The 25013-nt window shown below is 40.5% G+C and overlaps 1 protein-coding gene across 1 annotated transcript in view; it reads left to right on the forward strand.

Moving 5' to 3' along the window:
* Positions 1–25013, forward strand: part of LOC102827704 (proprotein convertase subtilisin/kexin type 5-like) — a 472359-nt gene that overhangs the window by 414094 nt on the left and 33252 nt on the right. The window contains exons 11-12 of the mRNA XM_006834928.1: positions 2522–2639; positions 5022–5210. Coding sequence (XP_006834991.1) covers positions 2522–2639; positions 5022–5210 — 307 coding nt within the window. The remainder of the gene's footprint in view (positions 1–2521; positions 2640–5021; positions 5211–25013) is intronic.

Here is a 25013-nt window from a genome sequence, read left to right on the forward strand (position 1 = left end):
ATAATATATATGTTGTTATTGTTATTTTAAGTTCTGACTCATAGCGACCCTGTATAGGGTTTCCAAGGAGCAGCTGGTGAGCTTGAAACCGCTGACCTTGCAGTTCAAATGGCTTTGCAATCTGGTGCATTAACCCACAGCGCCACACCAGGACTCCTTTGTAACATATGCTTTAGCAAACACATTTATTCAATTTTACTTAGTATGTACTTACTGAAGTACCTGGTAGAGTAACCACTGGACTGCTAACTGCAGGTCAGAGGTTCAAACCCACCAGCCACTCCACAGAAACTATATGCTGTTGTTGTGAAGTGCTATGGAGTCAGTTCTGACTCAAAGTGACCTTTCATAAACTTTCCAGTCCCCCCAGAAACTCTATACATGTTGCTATGTATCAGAACCAACTCAAAAGCACATAACAACAATACTTTTGTGTAGTTCTTTTTACAGATTTTGCACTTGAACTATATAATAAAACAATCAACTTAGCAATGGTGATAGGATAGACATTTGTATATTAGGTACTACCTTATCTTGCTCTCTAAGAATTATGTAGTTGGCAAATAGCAGAAATTAAGCAATACTACATAACACAACCCCCCCTTTTTTAATTCTATAGCCTAATCTAATATAAAAAATTGTTAAGACCTAGATCCTACCATCAAAAAGTCTGTAATACAGTTGTAGTACAAAGACATACTCAAATGCTGACAATTAGTTAGCAAGGCAAGTGATGGTTCAAATGAAAAATGCAGTGCCTGATACAATGCCTGGTACATAGAAAACACTCAGGTTGGATGGATGGATGGATGGAAAGATAGATGAACAGGGAGAAGGGCAGATGGATTGACAAATTATAGTTTAAAATCTAAGGAGAAAAGCTCACTGTTCACAGATGATTGAATATCAGTAAATTCCTATTGACTTATTTCATGTCATCGGAGAATACTTTTAAGAAGGAGAAGATACTCGTAGACTATACCAAGGTCTTGAGGAACATACAAGAATGTGAGTCTGATCTACAGAGAAGAGGAGGGAGGAAATTCTAGCTCATTGACTCAGCATGAGCAAAAGCACTGAGACAGGAAGAGCAAGATCTGACTGGAAAGAGTAAATGAGTCTTGGTGTGGCGTTGTGGGTTAATGCGCTGAACTGTAAAGTCGGTTTGAACTACAAAGTCGGTGGTTCAAGCTCACCAGATGCTCCTTGGAAACCCTATACAGGGTTGCTATGGGTCGGCATTGACTCAATGGCACTTAACAATAGCAACCAAATCAAAAGGTTTGGTGAGGGCATTGTTATGAATAGAGACTAGGACTGCATCATAGAGCATCTTGAATTCCAAGCTGAAATACTTAAGCACGAACAGCTCCAGAAATTTTTTGCATAATGAGTCTGGTAGAAGTATGAATATGTGTTGGACATATATTTATATGAGACAAGTCAATACAAGATGGAGAGTTTAAGTATTCCGCTAGAATTTGAAGGTATTTCTAGAAAGAACTGAACATGTACATCATGGTACATCATCATTAACATATTCCTGTATAATTGCAATTTCTGAGATAGTTATGTCAAAGTCAGCTTTAGATTAATGAGTACGACCCTCATTGATTACGACAAGTAAAGATTACAACACTCAAAGATAAGAAGCTGACATAAAAGTCTAGAGATTTCAAATAGATCATAGTGTAAAGTTTAGTTAATTTTTTATATGCTAGGGGAAAGATAGTTTATATCTTCTTGGGTATTCAGACTAATTACTAGATATGTCAGGAAATTGATACTTCTTGCATGTGAGTTCTTCATATGCTATGAGAAGTCCTGTTGTATTGTAAGAAGACATGTCTACATTGTCACTTGTCTTTAAATCTGTTCATTGAATCTTACAAAACTGATGATGTCATCACTAAAGTGGGAGTGGTTAATGGTGGGGTCCTAGAGTAAAACTGTGTGTTAGAATCCAGCACAGCCACTCACTTGCTAGTCAGTCTTGGCTACATTTATCCCTATTCTTCAGTTTTCTCCTCTATGAATGGTGATTACAGTGATAGTACCAACATTTTATAAATATTGGGAGGATTAAACGTAAAGATAACAGAATCAGTGCCCAGCATGTGGTAGTAATTCACAAATGATAGGCATGGCATTCGTAATAAAACATAATCAGCATATAATAATATATTCATCTTATTTTTTTCTTGTTGCTTATTATTGGTTTTGTCTTAATTTGCTTTCAAATCATTGTCAGAATAATATCTAAGCTCCCACAGGGTTGTGTCTGAAGTCTCCATTGTATGGCATTATAACTCAACACACATTGTTGTTGTTAAGTGCCATCAGGTCGGCTCCGACTCCAACTTATAGCGACCTTGCATAGGATTTTCCAGGAATGGTTGGTGAGCTTGATCCACCAACCTTGAAGTCTAGCACATTTACCCACAATGCCACATCAGGACTCCTCCTCATAAGTTATTCCTAACCCCAGTGAGACTGACTGTCATCCCCTTGCTGTTCACAGTGAGTCATCTCTATGGATTTGGACTGATGGATGCAGAGGCCATGGTGATGGAGGCAGAGAAGTGGACCACCGTTCCCCAGCAGCATGTGTGTGTGGAGAGCACCGACCGACAAATCAAGTAATGTTTGATGCAAACAGGCATCCAGCAGTGCCCTGAGACAGAGAAATCAGTATGAGCACTTACAACCAACTTTGTTGCACACGCAAGTCAAAAGCTGTGCAGTGTTTTCCTAGTAACAGTATAAAATTTCCATAGAATGTGTAGGATTCTAAGCTGTTGAATCCACATTGTTGTTGTTGTTGTTGTTAAGTGCTGTCCAGTCGGTTCCGACTCATAATGACCCTGTATAGGGTTTCCAAGGAGCTGCTGGTGAGCTTGAACAGCCAACCTTGAGTTTGAAATGGCCTTGCAGTCCAGTGCATTAATCCATAGCCCCACACCAGGACTCCAATATTATCCACATTAGTATAACCCAAATCCATAGCAACTCCATGTGTGTCAGAGTGGAACTGTACACTGCAGAATTTCAATAACTGTCACCTACTGGAAGTAGATCACCAGAAACATCCTTTCAATTAATACCTAAGTACAAACCTTGTGTGCCACCAGAAGCCTTTGAAATAATGCAAGGATCATTAAAAGAAAAAAAAAAAAAAAAATGGGGCCTTGGGAGACCTTTAGGTATGGGCTTTCTTGCAACTTCTATTCTGTTTATGTTTTTACTTGCTAGTGTAAGTGGTCCCGATTAGTCATCGTACTCCAAAAAACAACTTAATTCACACTACATGATTCTCCAAAGAATGGTGCAAATGTCCTCTAAAAGAGATTATCAGTACCTTAGTCCTGTTTCCCTCTTTCAGAGGCTCAGACTCGGATTATCAAATGATTGTATGACGTTTCTCCTGGCTGCTAAATCTGAGGAACAGGATTCCATCTTAGTGGTTTTATTAGTGTTCCGCTCTTGGCTTTCTTTTAAGAGAATCCACCTACCACCTACACCCTTGACCCCAAAACTTATTTCTGAACTTTGGTTTTTAATGACAGTAGAACAACTATAATTCTTGAAGAGATTTGCTAACAAGCAGGGATAAAAGAATTAAAGTTTTCTTTTCCATTCAATTTGTGGCAAAGGATGAGGGAAGAAATAAAGCAGTGGGAAGCTATAAACATTATTACTTGAGCACTTGGGGGTGGAGCCTATAGCAATTTAATGCATGCTTAATTATTATTAAAACTTTAAAATTTGGGTATTATTCCCATTAGACAAATAAGGAAACAGGACCACAGGGATTATTTGTTTATTCAGCCAGTAATTTACCAATCCAATGACTATTTTTCTTGTACTTATTGTATATCAAGCACTGAGCTACATATTAGTGGTAAAAAGAAGAAGAAGAATAAGTCTTGCCTCACGGAGCTTACAGTCTAGTAGAAGAGTCAAAGTCAAAGAAGAAAGAATTACTAGTTATAATAGTGAGCTTTGGAAATAAACAGGATTGAAAATAAGAGAGAATGGGATATGTTTTCTCATGTGGTCCAGTGAAGGTCCAGTGAAGGTCAAGGTAAAATTTAAGTATTGGCTCTAAAGAAAGAGAAAAAAAACATATAAAGGTCAACCACAAAAGTACTTCAGGCATAATAGTGTGAACAAAGTCTACACAGTGGAAAAGACTGGAATTGCCCCAGAACTTGCACCACCATCTGTGTGGCTGGAGCATGGAGGTAAAGAGGACAAAGGCATAGGAGGAAACTGGAGAAGAGGACAGGAAAGAGTGTACACATAGATTATGAAGCAAGGAAATGGTAGACACATCCAGATTGTGTTAATTCCCAGGCCTGTACTATATATACCACAATATCCTGTATACGTGGTCCTCACAGGGTACTCGACAGATCAGCAGTGTCACTGGTACCTGGGAACTTATGAGAAATGCAAATTCTTGAGATATACCCAGACGTACTGAATCAGGCCCTAGGGGGCTGGGGCTCAACAATCTATTTTTTTAACATGGTGATAGCAATGTATATGCTAGTTTGATGTCCACTACCTGCAGGAAACATACCCGTTGCTGGCTAGTCAATTCTGACTCATCGTTTCCCTATAGGACAGAGTAGAATGGCCCTAGCGGGTTTCTGTGATTGTAATCGTTATGTAAGCTAAGGGCCTTGTCTTTCACCCATGGAGCAGCTGGTGGGTTCATACTATCAATCTTTCAGTTAGCAACCAAGCACTTAATGACTATGCCACCAGGGCTCCTGCACAAAGAGGACCTAATTCACCTTTTTTGCTTTCTTTCATCTTTCTCACTGCTTAACCAGTGTTAACCCTTTAAGTGACTCAATCATTTAGGAAATGTCACTTGTGGTCCATTCGTATCTAGGGACCTGCTGTTTGCATTACGTTGTATAAATACACCAGGCATCGAGAGTTATTCCATCAAGCTCTACCATATCTATTCAAACACCCTTTCTCTCTCTCTCTCTCTCTCTGTGTTGCAGAACAATTCGCCCCAACAGCGCAGTACGCTCCATCTACAAAGCTTCGGGCTGCTCAGATAACCCCAACCACCATGTCAACTACCTGGAGCATGTAGTGGTGCGCATAACCATTACCCACCCCAGGAGAGGAGACCTGGCCATCTACCTGACCTCACCCTCAGGAACCAGGTCCCAACTTCTGGCCAACAGGTACAGTTTGGGCCTCTGCCCACAATTGTAGGGGTCCTACAACACTCAGCTCGTCTTTAGAGGGTCAGCAGCTACTGACTGCTACCCTCAGAATCAAGTGAGGCACAGAGAGATGTCACGATGGAATGGTAATAGATCTCACTACTCTTAAATAGAGAGTGTGAGGGTACCGAGAATTGTCACAGGTGGATAATAGAAAATGGAATCAGAAATAAAACTGAATCATCTGTTGTTCTTCATAAAAACAAAATGCAGAGCACTAATATTTATATTTGGAGTTCTGGTGTGGTGCTGTGGGTTAATGCGCTGTCCTACAAAGTTGGTTTGAACCGTAAGGTTGGTGGTTCAAGCTCACCAGCCGCTCCTCAGAAACCTTATACAGAGTCACAGCTGGTGAGTTTTATATGTATATATGTATGAAGTGTATTTATATATATTCTCTTAAAATATTATATATATAAATAGAGATAGAGAGAGAAAGTCCTGGTGTGGCACTCTAAGTTAATGTGCTGGACTGCAAGGTCAGTTTGAACCACAAGTTTGGCAGTTCAAGTTCACCAGCTTCTCCTTGGAAACCCTATACAGGGTCGCTATGAGTTAAAACCAGCTCAACAGCACATTAACAACAACAACATTATATTAAAGGACTCTGCTGACATCCTCTGCAGGGGCCATAGAGCTATCATGTAAGCCCTTTACACATATGCCCCATGCCTCAGGAAAAAACAGCTGATATATGTGGTTGTTGTTTTTCCCGAAAACCTGGGGTCTCTTGTTGACTATTCATGTGATTCAAAACCATTGGCTAATCGCTTGCAGGCCTCCTGAATTATTAGGTATCCTTAGGAGTCCTGGTGTGGCTCTGTGGGTTAATATGCTGGTCTGCCAGGTCTGTTTGACCCTCAGGGTCAGCAGTTCAAGCTCACCAGCCACTCACTGGAAAACCTATACAGAATCACTATTAGTCGGAACAGACTTGACGACACTTGTGGCTCCATACAAAAAAACATTGGACCATGGACCACAACCACCACTTGTCTGTCACTTTGTCGTACTGTGGTGGTTTGTAAGTTGCTATGATTCTGAAACCTATGCCACCGGTATTTTAAATACCAGCAGGGTCAGCCATGGGGGACAGGCTTCAGATGAGCTTCCAGACAAAGACTGACTAGGAAGGAGTGATGAACTACTTCCGAATATTAGTCACTAAAAACCTATGAATAGCAGAGAAACACTGTCAGAAAGAGTGCCAGAAAATGACCCCCTCAGGTTGAAGGCACTCAAAATACGACTGGGGGAGAGTTGCCTCCTCAAAGTAGAGTTGACCATGATGACATGAATGGAATAAAGCCAGTGGGAGAAAAGCCCACTGGACTTTCATTTGCTGATAGGGCACAACTCAAAATGAAGAGAAACAGCTGTAAACATCCACTGAAAAATGGAACATGGAACATACGAAGTATGAATCTGGGAAAATTGGAAGCTGTCAAAATGAAATGGAATGCATAAACATCGATATCTTAGGCACCAGTGAGCTGAAATGGACTGGTATTCGCCATTTTTAATCTGATGACCAAATGGTTTACTATGCCAGAAATGACAAATTGAAGAGGAATGGTGTTGCAATCATTGTCAAAAAGAACATATCCAGATCACTCATGTGGTACAACATGGTATGTGATAGGATGATATCCATGTGCCTACAAGGGAAGCCTAGTTAATACCACTATTATTCAAATTTACGCACTAACCACTAATGCCAGTGAGGATTAATAGAAGAATTATGCCAACTTCTTCAATCTGAAATTGATCAAACATGCAATCAAGATGTGTTGATCATTGCTGGTGATTGGAATGCAAAGGTTGGAAGCAAAGAGGAAGGATCAGTAGTTGGAAAATATGGCCTTGGTGATACAAATGATGCTGGAGAATGCATGATAGAATTTGGCAAAATCAATGATTTGTTCATTTCAAATACCTTCTTTAGACAGCATAAGAGACAACTATACACATGGACCTCACCAGATGGAATACATAGAAATCAAATTGACTACATCTGCAGATAGAGATGATGGAAAAGCTCCATATCATCAGTGAAACAAGGCCAGGGGTAGACTGTGGAACAGACCATCAATTACTCCTATGCAAATTCAAACTGAAGCTGAAGAAAATGAAAACAAGTCCACGAGAACCAAAATATGACCTTGAATATATCCCACCTGAATTTAAAGATCTTCTGAAGAACAGATTTGATACATTAAACACGAAAGACCAAAGACCAGAAGATTTGTGGGATGACATCAAGAACATCATACATAAAGAAAGCAAAAAGTCTTTAAGAAGACAAAAAAGAAGGAAAAGGTCAAAATGGATGTCAGAAGAGACACTGAAACTTGCTCTCCAGCACAGAGATGCTAAAGCAAATGGAAGAAATGAGGAGGTCCAAGAGCTGAACAGAAAATTTCAAAGATCAGCTCGAGAAGATAAAGCCAAATATTACAATAAAATGTGCAAATAGCTGGAATCAGCAAACCAAAAAGGAAGAACACACTCAGTATTTCTCAAGTTGGGGGAACTGAAGAAAAATTCAAGTCTCAACTTTTGTTATTGAAAGATTCTCTGGGAAAATTATTGAATGATTTAGAAAACATCAAGAGATGATGGAAGGAATACACAGAGTCACTGTACCAAAAGGAAATGGTTAATGTTCAACCATTTCAAGAGGTAGCCTATGATCAAGAGCCAATGATACTGAAGGAGGAAGTCCAAGGTGCATTGAAGGAACTGTCAAAGAACAAGGCACCAGGAATTGATGGAATCAAAATCAAACTCTCTCAAGAAAGTGATATGGCACAGGATGCACTCACTCATCTCTGCCAAGAAATTTGGAAGACTACTATCTGGCCAACTGATTGGAAGAGATCCGTATTTGTGCCCATTCCAAAGAGAAGTGATCCAATGGAATGCGGAAATCATCAGATAATCTCTTTGATATCCCATGCGAGTAAAGTTTTACTATAGGTAATACAGAAACGGCTGCAAGCATACATTGACAGAGAACTTCCAGAGGTTCAAGCCGAATTCAGAAGAGGCTGTGGAACGAGAGATATCATTGCTAGTGTCCGATGGATCTTGGCTGAAAGCAGAAAATATCAGAAAGATGTTTACCTGTGCTTTATTGACTATGCAAAGGCTTTGGATTGTGTGGATCATGACAAGCTATGGACAACATTGCAAAGTATAAGTATTCCAGAACACTTCATTGTGCTCATGAGGAATCTGTACCTGGACCAAGAGGCAACTGTTCAAACAGAACATGGGAACATGGAATGTTTTGAAATTAAGAAAGGTGTGTGACAAGGTTGTATTCTTTCACCATGCTTGTTCAATTTGTATGCTGAGCAAATAATCCAAGAAGCTGGGTTATATGAAGAAAAATGTGGCCTGAGGATTTTAGGAAGACTCATTTACACACCTGTAATATGCAGATGATACAACCTTGCTTGCTGAAAATGAAAGGGACTTAAAACATTTACTGATGAAGATCAAAGAGCACAGCCTTCGGTATAGATTACATCTCAATGTCAAGAAAACAAAAATCCTCATTATTGGACCAACAAACAACTTTCTTATTAACGGAGAAAAGATTGAAGTTGTCAAGGACTTCATTCTTGAATCAACTACCAACACTCATGGAAGCAGCAATCAGGAAATCAAACGACGTATTGCATTAGGTAAATCTGCTGCACAAGACCTTTTTAAAATGTTGAAGAGCAAAGATGTCAACTTGAGGTCTAAGGTGTGCCTGACCCAAGCAATGGTGTTTTCAATAACCTCATATGGATGTGAAAGCTGGACAGTGAATAAGGAAGACCATAGAAGAAGTGATGCTTTTGAGTTATGGTGTTGGAGGAGAATATTGAAAGCACCATGGGCTGCCAAAAGAACCAATAGATCCGTTTTGGAATGTGTGCATCCAGAATGCTCCTTGGAGGCCAAGATGGTCAAACTTCATCTGTCATGCTTCGGACATATTGTCATGAGGGACCAGTCGCTGGAGAAGGATATCATGTTTGGTAAGGTGGAGGGTCAGAGAAAAAGAGGAAGACCCCTCAACGAGATGGCCAAGTGGCAGCATCGATGGACTCAAGCGTGGCAACAATAGTGAGGTTGACTCAGGATCGGGCAGTGTTTCATTCTGCTTTGTATAAGGTCTCTATGAGTCGGTACCGACTCGATGGCATGTAGCAACAACATGGACCACAAGGCCCATAGTTCAAGCCACAAGTTCCGCAGTTAGAGCCCTCCAGCCTCTCCATGGGAGAAAGATGAGGCTTTCTGCTCCCTTTGCATGGGGCCTTATATGATCACAAAATCATTTGGTCTGGCCCTGCCAAGACAACTGCAGTTCCAGCCTTCACATTGTTGTTGTTAAGTGCCATGGAGTTGGTTGTGACCCTGTATTGGGTTTTTGAGAAGCAGCTGGTGAGCTTGAATCTCTGAACCACAAGTGGTTTAAAGTGACTGCAGTCCAGCGCATTAACCCACAGCACCACACCAGGACTCCGAGCTGTCACATTGTGTTATTTTTAAGTGCTATCGAGTCAATTCCGACACACAGCAACCCTGTATAGGGTTTCCAAGGAGCAACTGGTGAGCTTGAGCCACTGACCTTGCAGTTTAAAGCTACTTTGCTATCCAGTGCATTAACTCACAGCACCATACCTGGACTCTTAGCTGTCACATTAGGAATGAGTTAATTAAATATGTAACCAAATATATCAGGGTAATTTTTTAAGTTGATAATTTTGTATGGCCTGTGAATGATGTTAAAAATTTTGGCAGAAAAAAAGGTTCCCCACCCCTGATTTAAAGCCTCGAAACGGTTCATGGAAAAATGAAATGAAAAGATAATGGGATTTTTCCATGAATTTTTTTAAGCCCCGTCATATTTTAATGATTGTAGCTACTTGCAAGCATGAAATCAGGCATCAAGCTGGGGATTACTGTAGCCTATGTCCCTTCCTGTGGTGGGAAGACAAAAGAGTTCAGGGAATGTGTCTACTTATAATGTGGAGGCTGAATACAACATAGGGAAAACACCCTCTTTGCTCTCAAGACCTTTAATAGGTTGGTTGAAGCCCAGCCACATTACAGAAGGTCATCTGCTTAATCAAAGTCAACTGACTTAATCACATCTGACTATTTCACAATAACAACTAGACTAGTGTTTGAGCAACCAACGAGGTACTCTAGCCCAATCATAAACAAAAGCATTTAAAAGTTCTTTACTTTTTTTTTTTTTTTTTTTTTTATCCAAGAGGAACAAAAACCTTACCAAGGGCATATACCTAGTCTCCATGAAAAGCCAGACTTTTATATGACAGCTAGACAAATCCACCTGTCCCCATGTTTAGGTGACTACTATCAGTGCTATCTTCATTAGAATACTAATAACAAGTCGGAATGGTTGAGAGGTCAAGAACAGAATTCACAAAGCCTGCAGGTCAGATAGCAGCACCAAAACACTGCTTTTTAAGAATTCCCAAACTTCATCTATGTTGTTAGCAACCATGAAGTCTACCTCCAAAATCATGGCAACCCCTGTTCAGCAGAACAAAACGTAGACCGCTGTGATCCATAAGGTTATGATTGGGGAGGTTTTCAGAAGTAGAGTTCCAGATCTTTCTTCCTAGTTTGTGTTACTCTGGAAGCTCTGCTAAAATCTGTTTAGCATCATAGCAACAAACAAGCCTCCCCTGAGAGATGAGTGGTGGCTATGCCTGAGATGCATTGACTGGGAATTGAACACTGGCTTCCCTCACAGAGGTAAGAATTGTACCTGAGCCACCAGTGCCTCATTAATTGGTTGTTGGTCCCTGAGAAGAAGAGTGAGCAATTGCATTTCTAAATGATAGTAATCAGAGCCAGAGGCAGAATACCTAATAAGCAAGGTAAGCACTGGCTTACTTATGCTTACTTAATAATCTGTAATGAATACTTTCACACTTTTTTACCACATCAATGATTTTGCTAGTAAGGATGGCTGGCATCTGTCTCTTTCCCAGATTCACAACAACTTCCTATAGAATTAAAGCTTTGCTTTAAATTTACAATGCAGTGGACCTTGATTATACAGAATCAAATGTAACACCCCTCAGAACAATGAATTCAAAATTGTTTTGAACTCAAAAAGTGCATTTTATTTCTTAATTTAGATGTGCTGTGTTCTACTCTAAATTGTAATGCTTTACATTTAGGGTATGGGGAAACCTGGGCTCCATGCTTTAAACATGAAACGCAAACCCAGTTTGGCCAGGATACATGCATGCAGGTTTAAAGAACACCAGAATGTGTTTGCATCAGATCACAGTACCTTCCTCCCAATGTAGACAAAGGTTCCTGTTGAGCTACCTACCTGACACTTCTTTCTGAACAAGCCAGACTTTCAGATGCCTAACTACGTGGTTAATGGGAGGTCACACCAGGTGTTGTTATTGAAGCTAGGGAAGGCGTTTTTTGTTGTTGTTCTTTCTGTTTTTTCTTTCCTTTTAGTTACTGTTATTAACTTGAAAGAGTGTCCTGGTGAAGCAAAGTGAAGCCCAAAAGTTTGCTTCACACGTGTGTGGATGTTAGCCTCGGCCCCCTTTCTCCTCGTTCATTGTAGAAAAGCAATCCCTCTGCAGTGGGAAAACTCAGCCTCTTTAGCCTTTCTGGGCTCCTCCTTGCACAGTTTAGTATTTATTGTTGGCTTTCCCTGAAATGACTTCAGTGAGGAAACTCGTGCAACCGAGGAGCTATGGATTCCATCCTGGGCATTGGATGGATTACAGTGTTACTGGCTTTGGTCTCACTAACATTCTTCAACAGCACACATCTGTTCTGCTGTCTGCAAAGTGTTGGATGACTTTTGCCAGAGAAAAAGAACCCAGCATTTCAGATGCTCTCAGTGACTGGTGTTCCTAAATTTTGCACCCAGACTCTGTCTCTTCCTCCCACAGCATTTTCTTCTGTTTGTCCAGCTGATTGTCATGCGCTTCATTGAGTCTCTCTGACTCATGGTCACTCCACGCACCATAGTCCTGTACCTTCCCTATGACCAGTTGCAGATTGGACAGTTATCATCTATAGGGTTTTTCTTAACTGGGTTTCAGAGGTCGATTGCTTGGCCTTTCTTCCATCTAAGTACTAAGTACTGAAAATAAGTAGCCACCCAAACACAGAAGAGAGACTGGAGACATTGAGAGATGGAAAGGGTGTAGTGAATCATTTGTCTGCAGCTCCCCCAAAATATTACTCTGCATGACTGGCCCTTTAAATGTGAAACAGCTGCATCAGTCTCAGATTTTTCACCGACGACCACAATTCAGGAACTGGTTTCCCAGTTCTAGTTGTGCTTGATACTAGTAGCATCCCTCCTAGTAAGGCAGTGGAGGAGGGACAGAGTTTCTCTTGGCTCTTCTGTTTTCTTCTTGGCATACTCCGGACTTTAATTTTATTAGAGGATGTCTCTACTCAAAACTTTTCAGTCTGACCTAGTGGCAAGGAGTTCTCCGGCTCTCATATTGGCCTTGTTTCAAAGCACGTTCTCAGAGTTGGGACGTGAGTGGAGGAAGCACAGGAAAGAGAAGCACAGGAGTAAACTAAAGCACAGGAGCAAAAAAACATATTTTTGCTCCTGGTGTCCTTCATGAAGGTCTGCAAAGCAATTCTTTTCCTCAAAAAAAAAAAAAAGCAAATAGGTGAGATTGTACAAGAATTGTGTATATCAGAAACTATCGTTGTTGTTGTTAAGTGCCGTTGAGTCAATTCCAACCCATAGCGACCCTGCATAGGGTTCCCAAGGAGTAGCTGGTAAGCTTGAACCACCAACCTTGCAGTTCAAACAACTTTGCAGTCTGATGCATTAGCCCACAACGCCTGTTGTTGTTGTTGTTGTTAAGTGCCGTCGAGTCGGTTCCGACCCATAGCGACCCTGTACAGGGTTTCCAAGGGTGTAAATCTTTACGGGAGTAGAAAGCCTCATCTTTCTCCCGCGGAGCGGCTGGTAGTTTCGAACTGCTGACCTTAAGGCTCGCAGCCCGATTCGTAACCACTACGCTACCAGAGCTCCTTATTAGTAACAACAATTAAGTCATTCTTTATTCAAAGGCATCAATATTTCTAAAGAGCACCATGTAAAGCAAAGAATAGAAACGCTAGAGAGTTTAAAATATAACGTTTCCCTAGTGGTGGTTGCTTAAAATGAAGATGCAAAAAAGTCCTCCCCCTTTATCCTCTTCTGTTCTTTATGTTCTTCTGTGTGGTGTGACTCTGCCTCCCTAGCTGTGGAATTTCCAATACTGCATACTTCCTAGTCTGTCAGTCGCTGGGGCAAAGTCCCCAAGGCTTCACAGCAGGCCCTCTGGGGCAGGGTTTACTCTCAGCAGACTGGTCATCAGCTGCGGTGAGAGGTCAAGGCATTGGGGACCAGTGCAGACTCCTTTCAGAGGGCAACATCACCCCTTTCCCATGTGAAAGGAGAGAACACGGACAAGCAGGTTAAACCAGGAGAGCTGAGATTACAGCAACTGTTTATCTGAGTCTGTTCTCATTATCAGTGTTGTCAAATCTGTGTCCTCATTTGTTATTATTGCTGTGGCCTCAGCTCCAATTCAAGGCAACCCCACACACAACAGAACAAACCATTACCTGGCCCTGAGCCGTCATCATGAGTGTTGGTATGTTTGAGTGCAGTGTTGAAACCGTTGTATATTTTGAGTGACTTCCAACTTAAAAGCTTCTTCCAACATTGTATTAGACAAGGACATCGCCAGGCCTCTCTTCCTAGTCTCTCTTACTCTCAAAGCGCCAGTGGAACCTGTCCACCATAAGTCACTGAATGGTGTTTGAAATACAGATGGTAGAGCTTCTAACATCAAAATGCAAGCCAGCACAATATGGCAAACTGTACAACAGACTCAGTTTAAAGACTTGAGACTATGATTACTATTGTTGTTGTTCAGTACCATTAAGTCGGTTCCAACCCACAGCAACCCATAGTAGGGTTTCTGAGGAGACATGGAAGCATTGACCTTTTGGTTAGCAGTCCAGTACTTATCTTACAGTGCCACATCAGGACTCCATACATAAGGAATTTTATTCAGTGTCATTGAGTCAGTTCCAACTCATTGCAACCCAGGGTAAAGTCTCCGAGATTTAAATCATTGCAAGAGCAGAAAACCTCATTGTCCTCCCATGATGTGACAGATGAGCTCAAACTGTCAACATTGTGGTTTGCAGTTCAGTGCTTAGCCTATGGAGCACTTCCTATACATAAGAATAAATTCCTAAAATTAAAAAAGGGCTATGGTGGGCTTCCTGGAAGTCCTTATTTGCTTAGACATTTCAGTGAAGGATTGATTACATCAGATTGCTTAACAACTGACCGCTTCAACAGGCAATTTCTCGGGAGTCTGTTTTCTGCAAAGTTGCTGAATGGTAGGTGCAAACTGAACACTTTTAGTAAGTCTGTGTGGGCCGTCTGTAATCCCTCAGTGGCTCCCCATCCTAGCTGATGGGCAGTTGCCCCAAACTCCTGTAGAGAACAGCTGTTGGAGGGAGAGCAGTTTACCCAAGCGTCTGCAGGTGCCCAGCCCTGGAAGACACTTGGAAGCATTCAGAAAACCAGTCCAGCTCCAGTTTTGTCCCATTAGCGCAGCAGGCAAGTACCCCAGCAATCCAGGTTGATAATTGAGTGGTTGGGAGCCTCAGGTAAACAGAGCAGTACTGAAATGGCTATTTCCTTCTCTTCTCTTTGTTTTCCCCTGAGCTCTCCCTGCTTCAGTTCTCCTCGTGGCCTGTATGCCTGATGTAACTAAAGCCAAAAGCCAAATGACGTACTTCAGTGGAGAGTATGGAAGTTGGGCATTGTAGGGGGAATCTAGGTGGGCTTCAGTCCTTTTGAAATGTTTTTAAACCAGAGCGACTTCAGGTGTAAGCCTTTATATTTGGATTCATTCAAATTTCTGCTTGTCCTACATACAATTTTCCAAATCCTCTCCACAAAAAAATCTGTGTTATCCGATTGTGTTTCAACCATTTTTGTTAAAATTATGAAAAGTTGTCATTTGTGTTTTTAGTATTACCCTACCCCCAGGTGTGGTGCTGTAGGATAAGCACTAGACTGTTAATTTCAAGATCAGTGGTTCAAACCTACCAGCCGCTCTTCAGAAACCCTATAATGGGTCGCTGTGAGTTGGACCCAACTCAGTGGCACTTAACAACAACTGCCAATTCACTGGAGTCCTGATGTGGTGCTGTGGGTTAATTTGCCAGACTGCAAAACCATTTGAACTGCAAGGTCGGCAGTTCAAGCTCACCAGCCACTCCTCGGAAACCCTACACAGGGTCGCTATGGGTCGGAACTGACTCACTGGCACTTAACAACAACAACAACAAATGAAAACAGAAACTTGCCTTCCTTTCTAAATCTGATTACAAATGAGTATTCCTGCTTCCAATTATGTTCTCAAGTAGAGAGAAGCTCCACCTTCTATAGGCTGAAATGCTAAAATAAGAAAAGAAATCTGTAGGATTCTATAATTCCTGATAAGCACTGGACTGCTAACTTCAAGGTCAGCAGTTCAAACCCACCAGCTGCTCCTTGGAAAGACTATACAGTGCTGCTATGAGTTGGAATCAATCTGATGGCACTTAACAATAATAACATATACTTCTATGTGTATGTTCAACAACAGATTATTGACATTTGTAAATTGTTGTGTTTGTTATATTCATTTGTGGCTTGCAATAAAAATTACACTTTTGCAGTGAAAAGTCTTCACATGCTGATAAGACATTTTCATGAGAACTGTATTTCTTCAACTAAAAGAAAGCACAATCCTTGGATTTAGACAGAGCTGAGTTTGCTTTAGGAGTACTGATTTTGTTGTTGGATAAGCATTGGGCTGCCAACCACAAGGTCGGCTGTTCAAAATCACCAACTGCTCCCTGGGAGAAAGATGAGACTGTCTGTTCCTATAAAGATTCCCAGTCTCAGAATGCTTATATAAGATCACTATGACTCAGAATTGACTCAGTGGCAGTGAAGTTATTTTGTTCTGTTTTATTTTTGGGGTGCTGGTGTTGCATTATCAAGGAACCCTGATGCTGCAGTTACTAACTAAAGGTTGGCATTTGGAACCCATCAACCACTCTAAGATCAAAATATGGTAGTAAGCTTCAGTAAAGATCAGTCTTGAAAATTTGATGAGGCAATTCTACCCATCCTATGGTGGTGGTTATGTGCCGTGGAGTCAGTTCTGACTCATAGTGACCCTGTACAGGGTTTCCGAGGCTGTAAATCTTTATAGAAGCAGAAAGCCTCATCTTTCTCCCACAGAACAGCTGGTAGGTTCGACCTATATGGTCACTATAAATCAGAATCAATTTGAGGGCAGCGGGTTTTCTTCTCTGGTGTGAGTTTGCCTTGATTTTACCAATTTCTATGGTTGATTTTGGAAAAGTCAATTTCCTCATATATAAAACAGATATAATAACATCTGGTGTATAGGACTGTTTAATAAGTAGTATCGTTGTCAAATGGCGTCAAGTCGGCTCCATATCCACCATGAATAGGGTTTCCAAGGAGTGGTTGGTAGGTTTGAACCGCAAACCTTGTGGTTAGCAGTCTAGTGCTTATCCTACAGCATCACACCAGGACTCCTTAATAAGCATTTTTAGTTGTTGTTAGGTAGCTTGGAGTCGGTTCTGATTTATAGCGACCCTGCATAGGGTTTCTGAGGAGCAGCTGGTGAGCTCGAACAGCAGACAGTGCGGTTCAAACTGACCTTGCAGTCTAGCGCATTAACGCACAGCACCACACCAGGACAGTTATTAAACAAGATCTCTATAGAAGGTACTGAGCTCATCTCTTAGTATGTTATTATTAAGTGTCATCGAATCAATTCTGACTCACAATGACCCCTGCAGGATTTCTGAGCAACTGGTGGGTTTGAACTGCCAACCTTGTTGGTAGCAGTCCAGTGCTAATCATACAGCACCACACTAGGAGTGGGAGTGGTGGTGGTGTGCTGTGGAGTTGGTTCTGACTCATAGTGGCCCTGTATAGGGTTTCTGAGGCAATAAATCTTTATAGGAGCACTTATGCATTGTTGTTGTTGTTAAGTGCCGTTGAGTCGGTTCCGACCCATAGCGACCCTGTACAGGGTTTCCGAGGGTGTAAATCCTTACGGGAGTAGAAAGCCTCATCTTTCTCCCGCGGAGCGGCTGGTAGTTTCGAACCGCTGACCTTAAGGTTTGCAGCCCGATTCGTAACCACTATGCTACTATGCATAGTAAGCACCTAATAAGTGGTAGCCCTCGTTCATCACAGGTCTTTCATTAGTGCATCATGAATGATTCTTTCAAACATAGGACCTGATTCTGTAGGCCAGGGGTGAGGCCCATGGATAATGTTGAAGCTGCCTATTCCAGCACCACACCTTCAATCACATTGATTGAAAAGATCATCTTGCTTTGCTTTGTGACACACATTGTTCTTTTCGTGGTCCCTAAAAGACTTGTGAGCAAACATCTGCTGGAGAGACTGAAGGACCTTCTAGTATCAAATGGAATCAGTCTTCAAACAGATTCAGTACTTGTGTCATACACACAAAGAAGAATGCATTTAGAGAGTGGTCTGTGAGTTAGTAATAGTTGAAAGACCCAGCTATTCATGGAGAAACTTGTTGTTGTTGTTTTTAACTAATTGTAAAAAGCAAGCTAATTTTTATATATTCCAAATCACTAGAACTACTGATGTTTTCTTTCTCAGCTTTTCTGAAAGAAACTTTTTAGATTCAAAGAGAAAAGCCAAATAGTATATTTTAAATACTCCATGTCAGAAGCAAATTATGTAAGTCTTAAAAAAATGAAACATCTAAAGAACACCAACCATTCAATTATAATTGAACCAAACAAGTGTTACAAACATCCTGTATATTCATCTAAGGCATGTTTGACCCAAGCTATGGTATTGCCATTCGTCTCATATGCATGTGAAAGTTGGATAATGAATAAGAAAGACCGTAGAAAAATCGATGTCTTTGAATTTATGATATTCGCAAAGGATATTGAAAGTACCAGGGGCTGTCAGGAGACTAAAAAATCAGTCTTGGAAGTACAGACAAAATGTTCCTTAGAAATGAGAATGGCCAGAATTCATCTCTCGTACTTTGGACATGTTGTCAGGAGGAACCAGTCCCTGGAGAAGGACATCATGCTTGGTAAAGTGCAAGGTTAACAAAAAGAGGGAGATCCCAAGGAGATGAATTGGCACGGTGGCAGCAACATTGGGCTCAAACCTAACAGGATGCTCAGGACTGAGCACTGTTTCTTTCTGTTGTACTTAAGGTCGCTATGAATCGGAACCAACTTAACAGCATGGAATGTCTACAACAAAAATGTCTAATTCAGTAGTAAGCATAAATACTGTTTTAAAATAAATGAATGCTTTTAAAATTAAGATCCATTTACAATTTTAGAAATAATTACAAGATTACATAGTTTTTCATATTTATAAAATTTCTTTTTATTTATTTGCCATAGTATCATAGAAGAACATTGTATTCATGCATGGTGGCGAAATACTTCAAATGAAAAGATGGGAGGTGGAGCGTGTGAGGCTTACAGTAATCCTATGATTTATTTCCTGAGCTGATTCCTCCAAAGGATATACTCACTTAGCGGCAGTCTTTTCTAGAAGGCATCTTCCAAAGTAATTTATCTGAAAACTACTCACAGGGATAAGACTGACTGTGGAGCGCCATTTTAATAATTGTATGCATAATTTGTGCCCCCACGTGCATATATCATTTCTTTGAGCACATAATTATGAAGCCAGCTTTGACAGAACAGGATTTTTCTGCAACAAGAGATATGGATATAGGCATGGAGTTAATATACTCTGGCTGTTAAGACATGAATTCTGTCTTAAGTAGGTTTTATCCACTTAATGATATGGACTTATGTCTGGTTTCTTCATTGTTGGCACACAACAGACGCTCAAACTAGGCATTAGATTTCTTAATTGATAAACAGAGACCACAATTAGAATGTTCAGGTGCCCAGTCACTTAATACGTGACTGTCTCAAAGACGTATGTTCTTTACAACACAAACCAAACCAAATAGCTATATGAGAGGACTTCAAAAAGTTCCTGGAAAAATTTAAACTGTCTGGGTTTATTAAAGGACAAGATGAGATTAGAAAAGTGAATGCCCACTTTGTTGAAACAGCAACAGTAACCAGTGTCTGTTTCCTGCCCCATCAACACTTTCAGCAACATGTAATGATGATAGTTTTGGAGCCCTGGTGTGACGTTGTAGGATGAGCTCTGGGCTACTAACCTCAAGGTTGGTGGTTCAAACCCACTAGCCACTCCTTGGAAGGCTTATACAGGCTTTCTATGAGTTGGAACCTACTCAATGGCACTTAACAAAAACAATGATGATATTTGGCTACTTGTTAATTCCTTTCCTCAAATTTTCTATTAGAAAATGGGTTTAATGAACATTCCTGCCCACTTGAAGGTAAAGAGATCAGGGTAGGAAACAGCTTAGATACACAAAATTCCTTGGTATTCTTTTTGAAACACTTATTTGAATTCTGCTTTACCAACATTCCTTCTTGGCACCCAGTTTATATTTCATTTTTGTTCCAAATGTAATTTGAAAGTAATAGGCAACCATGAAATGAATTTTGAAAGCAGACAGGAACTGGAAGAAGGGAAGAAACATAGGGTCTGCTAATCCAGCTGTCAGATAATTGGCCCATGAGTAATTAAAAGTTGGCTGAAGTTATGGAAACACGACTTCCCCCCCATGCGACGGCAGCCTCAAGTCTCCTTTGTAGTTTTGGTATGAAGCAATGGGCCAAGTGTTCTATGTAAACTGTTTGCGAACTGCTTTTAAGTTAGGCACTCTTGGAAAAGTATTATGTGACAAGTTATTGCTCGATTGCCCTCAAAAGGCACAATAGTCTGAGCAAATTAGAGCCTCAATTACAACTATGGGCTACTAAGTAGTTCTAAACCATTTTTTGCCTCCATGTCATTTCTATGCCAACACATTGCCATTAATACCATCTTTATGTCAGAAAGGGCAATCTGACAAAAGCTTCTCATCCTCTGTGTCTGTGTTATCTTTTCCACCAACATACACACTTTGAAATTCACTGGTTCTGGATTCTAAGTGCAGGAATCAAATTTCTTTTTAGCCACGTCCAGTTGTAAGCCCTATTTTAGTTGTAGATTATACAGCTAAATACAAATAAAATGAGCCAATCTTCATTCCACTGATAATCCATTAAAGTAGGGAAACAATCCTGTAAAGCGCCAACATTTTTCATATCTTTTATCATGGGGAAAATCTTTCAAATTTAAAGTGGTCGTTGAAATGCCCCTTTGTTGTGTTCAAAGTGGAAACCTTTACAATAGAGTATACAGATATTCTTTAAAAAAAAAGAGAGAGAGAAAGCACTTTAATTTTCAAAATCACTGACATTTCAAAGATCTGAGATGTTTTTCAGAAAAGAGATCTACTTTGTTTAATGCAAACTTTCCCAAATACTTTGGCACTTTGAGGAGATTGCTTTGTATTTTTTCATTTTTCTTTTACAGAGTCAGGAACTTGTAGCAGATGACTTCCCTGCTTGTTGTTTCGTTCTAGGGAAAATCGTTTAAGTGTGTGACACTCTGGGTTAATGCGCTGGACTGCAAAGTTGGTGTGAACCACAAGGTCGGAAGTTCAAGTTCACCAGCTGCTCCTTGGAAACCTTATATAGGGTTTCTATGGGTCGAAACAGACTCAACAGAACTTAACAACAATAGCATTCTACCTAACAAACTCCACAATGATACTACCCAAATCCTTCAGTTTTAGAATCCAGCTGGCATTATTATTTTTTTTCCTTTGTATTGTGATTTGAGTAAGTTGATAGACAAATGGGTTTTCCACTTAACAGTTCATACCCATTTAGTTGGATGACATTGATTGTAATTCCCACAATATAACAGCATTCTTCACACTTTCTCCCTGTGTTTGCTGTTTCCATTTGACCTCCTCTTTCCTTTCCTATCTATTGAACTTGATTCCTTTGTCCCTGGGCGAATGCTGACTATTTTACTTTCATGTGGATGATTGCACAGGAGTGTGTACCTTCTGATATTGCTGTTTGCATTATGGTTGTGTGCCCTCAAGTCAGTTCCAACTCACAGTGACCCTGTATAGTGTGTCCGAGGCTATAAATCTTTATGGGATCAGAAGACTTTATCTTTCTCTCGTGGAGCAACAGGCAGTTTCGAACTCCTGACCGTGTGGTTAGCAGCCCAATGCGTAACCACTACACTACCAAGGCTCTTTGTTTGTCTTATTGTTGTTGTTGTTGTTATGTGCCGTGGAGTCGGTTCTGACTCACAGCGACCCTGTACTGGGTTTCCAAGGCTGTAAATCTTTATGGGAGCAGAAAGCCTCATCTTTCTCCCACGGAACAGCTGGTAATTTTGAACTACTGACCATGAGATTAGCAGCCCGATTCATAACCACTACACTAGACCTGTATCTATAATTTTATTGAAAATTGAGCCCTGGGGATGAATTTAAGTTCCACACTTAAAGGATGACTAATGATGACAGTCTCAGGGGTTCCACCAGGCTCTGTCAGACCAGTAAGCCAGGTTTTTATTATGATTTTGAGTTCTGTTCCATTCAACCCAGAACCTCCTATTAAGATCCCTTTCAGAATGGTCGGAAGTGGAAGCTGAACACCACCATCTAGCTCTTCTCTTCTCAGGGTCATGGAGGCTGAGGTTCATGTGACCCATTGGTCTTTTCACTATTTGTTTCTATGCTTCATAAAGGTCACCTGAAACACATAAGTAATATAATGCTTTCTTTTACATTTTTAATCAGAATGCTAGTAAGTTATAAAGAGAAAAATAACTGTAGGCAGTCCTCAGGCAGATCCATTTTAAGTGGGTCTTTTAGTAAACTTTGTAGGTAAGTTGGAACAGGTAGAGACAGTTCTTATTCAGCCTTCTTTTAGGTTAAGGAAAGACTTAAAGCCTTTTCAAAGATTTAAAAACTGCATTGCAGCAATTGAAGGTGATTGTGATAAAGACTTTGTTGTGAGTAGGGTTTGGTTCAGTCATTTCAGAGTGCAGTCAAATTTACTTAACATTTAAGGGCAAGTAGGAGGTGTCTGTGAGTTGGACTTTTATAACCTAGGGGCTTAACTGTACTAATTAAACTGGTTATTTTTCTTTCTACAAAGGCATATTTTCTCCCAACGGACAATCTACATAAACAGTCAAATCATAGCCATTAGTTTGCTTGGTGAACATGAAACCAATGCCAGGAGAATTGGTTTCATATCTTAAAGAGCTATGACCATCCAGTAAGATTACCTTTTACTCTGAATTCATCTCCACTAAAAGCCCAGTGTGTCCAGACACTGGTCATGGTGCTTATGAGATAATCCTAGAGCTATTTTGCCTCTTTGACTTTCAATTGTCTTTTCCCTGTTTTTCATTATGTTTTAATAGTTATTGTTGTTATGTGCTCTTGAGTCAATTCCAACTCATAGCAACCCTGTATAGGGTTTCCAAGATAAGCTTATGGGTTTGAACTGCTGACCTTGCAGTTGGCAGTCCATTGTTTATTCTACAGTGCCACACCAGGGCTCATTTTCAAGTAGTTGTTGCTGTTGTTGTTGTTGTTGTTAAGTGCCATCGAGTCGGGTCCGACCCATAGCGACCCTGTACAGGGTTTCCGAGGGTGTAAATCTTTACGGGAGTAGAAAGCCTCATCTTTCTCCCGTGGAGCGGCTGGTAGTTTCGAACCGCTGACCTTAAGGTTCAGAGCCCGATTCGTAACCACTACGCTACCAGCTGTTAAGTGCCATCAAGTCAGGTCCGACCCATAGCGACCCTGCACAGGGTTTCCAAAGCTGTAAATTTTTATGGGAGCAGAAAGCCTCATCTTTCTCCCATGGAACTGCTGGTAGTTTCGAACTGCTGACCTTGAGATTAGCAACCCGATTCATAACCACTACGCTACAAGAGCTCCTTTTTTTTTTTTTAAGTAGAAGATACCCCTAATTTTAAGAAGCACTGAAACTATTTTACCCATCTTTCAGGTCCTATACCTGGAAAAAATGTCTTTAAAGGTTTCTGGTTATTTCTTTGCATAGTTAAGGCTACATTATTGGCCTATAAATATCAGATGCCTGTTTTTTAAAATACTCCTTTTATACAGTATATAATATATATCTCTTGTAACACATAAGATATTAATATCTCTTTATAAAAGATAAGGATTCCATCTTTATTTTACTTTCCTTCATATTTTCTATTAGCCAGGATTCCATCACAGGAAACAAATAATCCTAGCTCTTTCACATAAGAAATTCCAAAACAAAAACCACTGCCAGCAAGTCAACTCCAACTCTTAACAACCCTAAATAGGGTTTCTAAGACTGTAAATCTTTATGGAAGCTGATAGGTTCATCCTTCTTTCAGAGTGTCTGGTGGGTTAGAACCACTGACCTTGAGGTTAGCAGCCCAAATTCCTAACTCACATCACCACCAGGAAATTGTTGTTATTCCATAAAGTCAATTCTGACCCATATCGACCCTGTATAGAGTTTCAGAGGAGCAGCTGGTGAGCTTAAACTGCCAACCTTGTGGTTCAAACCAACTTTGCAGTCCAGCGCATTAACCCACAGCCTAAAAAAAATCAGTAGAACTGATTGGAAGAGTAGAATCCAGCTAGCCTTCCAGTCACAACTCTGAACTGGATAAAATTATTGGGTAGAACCTTTTTACTCAAGTATAATTTGCACACAATTCAACTTACTTTTTTATGTGAATAGTTCAATGAGTTTTTAACATTTTGACAGTTGTATAACCACATGCCAACACTTTCAAAATATTAAATAGTTCTATCATCTCCCAAAAGTTCCCTGTGCCCTTACCCTTGCCCCTAGCCCCTAGTACCTATGTTGTTGTTGTTGTTGTTAGGTGCCCTTGAAGCCATTCTGACCCATAGCAACTCTGTATAGGGTTTCCAAGGAGCAGCTGGTTGTTTTGAATGACTGTTGATGTGGTTATCAGTTCAGTGTTTATCTTACAGCGCCACACCAGGACTCCTTCTGTAACTATAGTTTGCCTTTCATAGAAAATCAAATTTAATCATATAGTATGGAGCCCTAGTGTGGCGCTGTGGGCTAATGCGTCAGACTGCAAAGTCGTTTGAACTACAAGGTCGGTGGTTCAAGCTCACCAGCTGCTCCTTGGAAATCCTATACCGAGTCACTATGGGTCAGAATGACTCGAAGGCGCTTAACAACAAATGCAGTTTTTCAAGTATGGTTTCTTTCACTTAGCTAAATGCTTTTGAAATTCATTCACATTGTACATTAGTAGTTCATTGGTTTTTATTGCTGGAGAGTATTTTTTATTATGTGGATATACCATAATTTGTTTGTCCATTCACCAGCTGATGGGCATTTCAGTTCTTTACAGTTCTTGGTGATTATGAATTAAGTTCCTACAATCATTCATGTCGAGGTTTTGTGTGGCCATGTTATTTGTCTTATGTAAATATCTAGGAAGAGGATTGCTGAGTTGTATGGTAAGTGTTTGGTTAACTTTAGAAGAAACTGTCAACATGTTTTCCAAAAGGACTGTACTATTTTGCATTCCCATGAGCAGTACGAGAGTTTCAGTTTCTCCACATATTTACCAACATTTAGCACTTCAGT

The sequence above is a fragment of the Chrysochloris asiatica genome, unplaced genomic scaffold, assembly GCF_000296735.1.
Source record: "Chrysochloris asiatica unplaced genomic scaffold, ChrAsi1.0 scaffold00014, whole genome shotgun sequence".
NCBI classification, from domain to species: domain Eukaryota; kingdom Metazoa; phylum Chordata; class Mammalia; order Afrosoricida; family Chrysochloridae; genus Chrysochloris; species Chrysochloris asiatica.